The following is a 6,929-nucleotide window of genomic DNA, read 5'->3' as shown; positions in this document are numbered from 1 at the left end:
GCTTGACACAAGAGGTATTTATTTATTTGATGATGAGGAACGGTAGTTCTTATTGAGCCTCCACCTGGCTGTAGGTAACTCAGACCTAGAATACATAGTCCACATAGTCTGCACTTGTGGGGACTTCACTTGATATGACTCAGGCTGCGTAGCTACTTTGAGTTGTTCTTCTCACTACCAAATAATTTCATACATAGTAATTCTGGGGTCTTCTATTTACAGGCCTTCCTTCCCTCAAAGATCTGATGCAAACCTGCCTTTAGAAGTTACCAGAGGAAGGTATGGACAATAGAGAAATAAATAAGAGAAAATTCTATTACACATTTTACAGTAATGATGGTCAAGGAGGCAATGTTTGTTGAAATGGGTCAGATTTATTTAGGTCACTAGTTAAGTACTAGGTCATTTGGGATTTGGAAAAACCAGTGTCAAGAGGTTGTGTAACCAAAGGACTTTACATATTTAGTGAACACATTCTATATACAAAGCACCTTGCTCTGCTCTATAAGCATGTGAAAGTAGGTAACACAGTGAGCAAAAAGGTTTTACAGTCTTATCTGGGAAAGAAAATGCATGCACATAAAGGACTCAAAGTAAACAAACAATATAACACAATGTATACCAATGTAAAGTGAATGGCACAGGTTATAAATCACATAACACATTAAGGAAGGAGGATCAGCATTTCTGGTTAGACCAATCAGGGAATACTTCTCCGGAAAAAAAGAAAGTGAAGCTAAGCTTAGACAAGGACAGGGCTTAGAGCCCTGTGCCACACACTCTTTTTTCCAAGGCAGGGAACCATGTATCATTACCAGAGTAGCATTGGATAAAAGGCTCATTCTATGGTAGTAAACTCAGCAGATTTTGTTGACTGATACCCCTAACACTGAACAGACCAAATTGAATGCTTGACTCTTATTTAACAGTCAGTCAACTAATTCCTGTGGGCATATCTACATCCAAACTCATGCAAAGAGCAGAGCTGTACATTTTTTTGTGTTATGTGTGTTTGTATGTGTACACATATCCACAAGTACTCTTTAAAAAACTTAACATTTAATGAGCAATTAATATTTGCCAAGTACTATTCTAAATACCTGCATTTGTACATTTAATCTTTACAGTAATCCTCTGAGGTAGGTTTTATTATCTTCAATTTACAGAAAAGTAGTCTAAGGAATGTAAATGACTTTCCCAAGGATGGCCATAAATAAAAATAAAGTACTCTACCCATGAGTCTGCCTTAGGCAGTGTTAGCACCAATTTCTCCTTGGTCCACCTGACCAAGTCATCCCCTTTGTGAGGTATAAGCAGGATACTCCATGTGTCCCTGTCAAGGTCATCAGGAGCCAACCTATCCCATGCAGTTCCTCGACATTTTCTAAGATGGTACAGAGTAGTTTGGGGCTGCAGAAGAGTGAGCACAATTTCTTCACGGGGTCCCAAAATAATTCTGTAGTTTCTTGTACCATCCATGGGCCTTTCTTGGTTTAATTATGAGCATGGTGGGGTATCTTTCCCAATATCCTATCTCCAGAAGTGAGTACACCGTAGTGTTTTCATACCAGCTGTGACTGCTTAATGCATGATACAAACAACAGGCTAATCCCTCCTTCTGTCCCTGTACTCAGAATCCTCAGCTATAAAATGAGGCAATTAGACTTAGCCTTTTCTAAACTCTGTCCAGATTTACAGTCACCTAACTACTTGGCTTTATGAGATTCCATCTTTGCCTCAATATATTGTCTCTGGATAAGTGGCATTTCTTGATGCCTAATTTCTGTGCACTGAGAAAAACCAGGACTATGCCTATCTCACCTCCTTCTCTTGAGGAGTCTCTCCAGGTCTATTGCTAAAAGACAAATTCAAACCACTTTCTGACTCCATTTGAGAAGAATGCTATTGTTGTCCCAATATAAGCAGTGCCTCTTGTAAGATAATTCTTTCTCCAGGTTGATGCATTTTTTTCTACCCTCTGATGAATCTCTTTATTATTCCTTTGCCTTCTCAAACTTCCCACTTAGAGGAAGATTCCTTGGAGAAAAAAAAAAAAACAGAAAGAAAGAGACACTACTCGTGCACAAAGCAAGCCTCACATTCCCATTTCTACTGGAACATCAATAACACTGGCTTCTTGGTGAGATAGTTGGGACCATCCACTGCCCCTTGCCTTTGTTCCGTGGTTTTCTCCTGTGGCAGCTGGCAATGCACTTACTCTGTAAAGGGGCTTCTACCTATAACATTGTTCTCTATCAAGCAACACCTGGTTTGAAGGTTGAATTTGTTTACATACAAAGTTAAGAAAATGAGCAGCTTTGACCTTGAAATATGATATTCCCTTTCCCCATCACAGGCTTCAAATATACAGTGTTGGTGACAGAAAGTGTAAACAGAAAGCCCTTCAGTGGCTACCTGATCTTGGAGAGAAAGTCAAGAACTGGGAGTCCACAGACTTGGGCTTCTGCCTCTGGCTCAACCTTTGATTAGCTGTGCTCACAACTCCAGGCTTCTGCCTCCTTGACTTGAAATAGGGTTTTGTTTTGTTTTGTTTTGTTTTTTCTGATTCAAACTCTATGATTTTCACTTGGCTTATGACCAAAGAAGTCACATCTCTATATATATGGTTCATGGGCAAGACGTGTTCAGTAGCACAGAACAACTCAGAAGAAGGACTTCCATCCTCTGCACACTTCGTGCCCTCCTCTGACAGCTCCACGGCGTGAGGTTTCCTTCATTCTCTCTGGTGGCAAGAAGACAGGAATAAGCACATTTCTCCTTTGGGCTCTGCCATTCCTGGAATGAACAACCTTGTCATGAACAGAAAATCACAGCTTTAACATATATGTAGCAAAACCCAAAGGCTATTCACAACAATTGCATTATAAAGCTCACTCTTTCTTGAACCTTTGGGTAGAGCCCTCTTGGCAGATGGAGAGTCTCTTCTCTTTAGGCCATTCCAGAATCCAGAGAACAGACTCGTTCTATTGCCTACAAGTGTTGTGTTCCAAACCCTGTCTTTCCCTGGCTGGACCGCTTCCTCGACAGGGCAACTTCTCTTAGGAAAGACCCTTCCTTTTCCCTACACAAGGCCCTGGGCATTGCCCAAGGCCCAAAGGCTGTTGGAGCCTGGAGTAAGGGGCGGGAGGCTCCCTCTGCAGGCCTGAATTCGTCTGCCTCCATTTCTGTTTGTCACTCTATGTGCATCTCATCTGTGTAGTCATTCCCTCTACCTAATTCCATGTATCTGAGTGTCCCTATGCACCACCAGCCTCTCTGTGCTACATCTCCCTGTCTCTGTGAATCTTGTGTCTGTCTCCCTCTCTGCTTTTCCCTTTCTAGATCTAGAGGGACATCAGGCCACAGGATTGGGACAGTGTACCTACACATGTCCATGTATGGAGAATGCTGTCTTCAACTCTGAGCCACCATGTCCCTCTGTCTAGATGTCTCTGAGCTTGTTTCCCCCCGTAGCTCCCTTCTCTAACTCTCTCTACATACATTTTTCTGTCCATTTTTCAGACACTACTTCAAATGTAAAGCAACTTTTACATTACTCTTAGGGCCTCTCCCAAATATGTTCCATCATAATTTCTTGATCTTTTAAGATGAGAAAAAAGAGAGAGGTGACAGTGGGAAATTTTGGGATATTGCTCATATAATTTATGATGTCCTAGAATGGGAAACTAGGGGACAGATGGAAGAGAGGGAGCAGTTAAGCAGAGCGGGCACCTGTGCTCAGCGCTCTAATTCACAAACCTTCTCAGACATGCCTGGTGGTTTTGCAGGGATGGCAAAAATTTCAGTAGCTCAAGAACTGGAAATGTGAATGAATTTCTAACTATACCAAAGTGACAATATATTGTATGGATGAATCCTTTCAATCAAGAAAAAAGTCATTTCTAATTACAATTGAATTATCATTTTTGAAAGAAGTGCCACACGTATGGAGACCCTCTGGCTTTGCACTCACCTCCTGAGTTAGGAATGCATGCAGTTTGTTAGCTTGGCCCTTTGGTGGGTTGACAAGAGAATTCAGAAGAAAGGTCCTATGAAAGACAAAGTATTAGTTCGTTTGCAATTATCACAGTAATTCAAAGCACACGAGGATTTAAAGCAGAGATTTATTTTATCTTTTAACTTCACCCTTTCTCCTCTTTATATTAGAACCACTAACAATACAGGAACAGGCTGGTGCGAAAGGTCCTCTTCCTCTCCAGCCAGGCCTGCCTGGATCCCTCTCCTGAAAGAGTCCCTAGTTGGGGTCTCAGGAAGGGAGGAACACAGAGAGGATGGTGCAGAATGGTCCTTGGACCCCAAGCACCCCTTCTCATTTGATCTGCTGAGATCCTCAACATTAAAGTAATTCTTTTTGGATGTGCCTGTATTGAAAATATATCTTTTAGGTATGTTTTAGGTATATGTTGCCTAAGAGAAGTAACACACTAATACACTAGTAGATTTACTATCACATTACCATAGGCTAATTCATGATCTTAGATGTAATATAACCACAGACAAGCATTTATTATCCTGGGTGTAGGGTATTGGGACTGACCCTGTCCAGGCAAGTACTACCCAGGGTGAGTTAAACCTGGATGTAGAAGATTGCTACCTACGAATCAGGGACTGACAAAGCTGGAGAGGAGAACAGATGATAGACCATGCCTACTTCCATCCTCTGAACAGGTTGATAAAGCTAATAAGCTAGTGAGCAGAATGCAGGAAGGATTTCAAGAAGTGAACCGAAAGGTACCTAGTATGGGATTTTTTTTTAAAGTTCCCTTGATGCTTCTAATGTACAGCCGACATTGAAAACCACTGACAGCCTATAGACAATTGATAATAAAGTACTGAGCATCGTTTGGACTTATTCATTTAAAAACCAAAGAGAAATGGACAAGATGACTCTTTTTCTTTGTCACAGAAAGGCAAACTTTCCCTTTGGTGGCCTGAACGGACCAATACTGAAAGCACATTTAAAAAAAGAGTAGTGCTAACCTGGAAGAGATCAAGACACTGCCCCGAGAGCGCTGTGACCGTGGACAGATGACAGAGGGGTATGCTTAAATCAGGTGCACTGGTAGGAAGCAGTATTTATGAAGCAAAGATCCTTTCAGAAGGCTTTTGATGAATGCATCTCAGCCTTGACTGTACATTAGAATCAACTGGGAAGCTGTCAAAACTCCCCAAACCCAAGGCATAATGCAGACCCATCCAGGAGTATGACCCAGTAACCCCATTTTTTTGAATCTTCCCAGTTGATTCTCATGTGTGGCTGAGGTTGAAAGCGACTGCTTTAAATAATTATTAGTGTCAATACACAGTAAATTTGCCTTTTTTTCTGTCTTTAGCTGGGAGGAATATAGAGAAGTCAGTCATCTCCCAGGTGTAGAAACCAAGGACTAAGAACAAGATCAAAGCTTAGGTAAAAGTAAGGGTAGATGCAATAAGCAAAGAAAAGGAAGAAAAAGGAGGGAAGATAAGAAGGAGATAAAAGAAGTCAAAGAAAAGAGAATGGGAAGGTAAGGGACATAGGGAAAAGTGATAATAGTGCTACTCAGGGCCACAGGTACACAGTCCCAGAATGACCTGTCACCCACCAGGTGCCTATCTCCTGAAGCACCAGCTCTTGACGGGTGGTGTTGGTCCTTTCAGATGTGGCCTGGAAAACTCTAGATCACCTCCTCTCTTGTTGCTGGTCTATGTCTTAGGTTAACCTCGAATCCCTTTTTGCTGCCATCTAGAAAGTTCCAGATTTTCTCTCACTCAGAACAAGTTTGCTTAATAATAAATGGTTTCTAAGTTATAAGAATAGAATATATGTTAAAGGGCATGTTATGGTCTATCCTATTAGATAATAATGACTGAAGCTTCTCTACAACATCCTTGAGCTGAGCCCCAGCCTACTTAACTCCAGTTATCATGGCAACTGGCCCATCTTGAAAACCAAGCTCTCAAGAAGTTCTTTGTGTGGGATCAGAATATGACTCCCTGAAATTTTCACACTGTGGATGTCATGCAACTGATCAGCAGAGAACCATCAGGCTGGTGGGATCAGATTTCTCAGCCCCCCTCATCTCTCTCTTTCATCCTGTGCTCTCTTACATCTCCAAACCTGCCACCTTGTTACTCACTTTTAAGTGCATTTAAGCCTACTTTTATTTCTCTGGATTTCAAGATTTTATTTCTCTGTAAATCTTGTACTCAGAAAGAATATGAACAGCTCAAACAGGCACTCACTTGGGGAAAAAACAAATTACAGAGTGTTGAGGTGCTAGTTCAGCACTGTTATCTTGCTGGTTTAGCAATGCAAAAAATGCACAGGAGAGCTTTACCTCTGATATTCTGGTGATCCATTTCACAGAGTTCACTCGACCCTTTAAGGCTTCTCTTATCTGGATATTTAACAAAAGGAGTTAAGAATTAAAAGGTTATATGAAGTTAATACATGTACCTGAACCTGGCAAATACTGTGACAAGGGAATGTTACCAGCCGGGTCCCTATTGGTAGAACACAGAGGGATCAGTAACCTGGCGGAATGGTCTGGAAAGGAATTGGGAGACAGGAGAGGTAGAACTGGCTTAGGAGACTCATGTTCAGGAACTTAAGCCTGGGCCCAATGGCTAAGAAGTAAAGTTGGCCACAAGCTTGAGGATTTCAAACATAAGGCTTTAATTTATTTATTGTACTTTATTTTATTTTTGGAACATTTAAATAGTTAATCACTTCCACAATTTGTCAATGATTCCACCCATTTCCAGATGAAAAAAGAAAGTACTATACAACGTAGCTACAGTCCATGGAATCAAGGAAATAAGAATATTAAATAACAATTACATTTGGTTTTATAACTTTAAAGTGCTTTTCACAGTTGTCATATTGTTTTACCCCCCACCAAAAAAAAAAAAAAAAAAAAAAACCCTGC

At 41.0% G+C, this 6,929-nt stretch overlaps 1 protein-coding gene across 6 annotated transcripts in view; it reads right to left on the bottom strand.

The window, feature by feature from the left end:
• Positions 1 to 1,011: 1,011 nt before the first annotated feature.
• The window catches only part of Adgrf2 (adhesion G protein-coupled receptor F2), a 36,626-nt gene continuing 30,708 nt past the window's right edge, over positions 1,012 to 6,929 (bottom strand). For 4 of the 6 annotated variants that reach the window (XM_048805449.1, XM_048805452.1, XM_015487376.2 and 1 more), the window contains 3 exons: positions 6,339 to 6,398; positions 3,974 to 4,049; positions 1,012 to 2,796 (listed from right to left, as the gene is read on the bottom strand). In XM_048805449.1, coding sequence (XP_048661406.1) covers positions 4,002 to 4,049; positions 6,339 to 6,398 — 108 coding nt within the window. In that variant the 3' untranslated portion in view covers positions 1,012 to 2,796; positions 3,974 to 4,001. Of the gene's footprint in view, positions 2,811 to 3,973; positions 4,050 to 6,338; positions 6,399 to 6,929 lie in introns of all 6 variants that reach the window. The other 2 variants (XM_048805450.1, XM_048805451.1) reach the window with 2 other exon arrangements.

The sequence above is a fragment of the Marmota marmota genome, unplaced genomic scaffold (assembly GCF_001458135.2).
Source record: "Marmota marmota marmota unplaced genomic scaffold, marMar, whole genome shotgun sequence".
Lineage (NCBI taxonomy): Eukaryota > Metazoa > Chordata > Mammalia > Rodentia > Sciuridae > Marmota > Marmota marmota.
The sequence above is the reverse complement of the archived record's forward strand: the minus strand, read 5'-3'. Positions and strand labels throughout refer to the sequence as shown.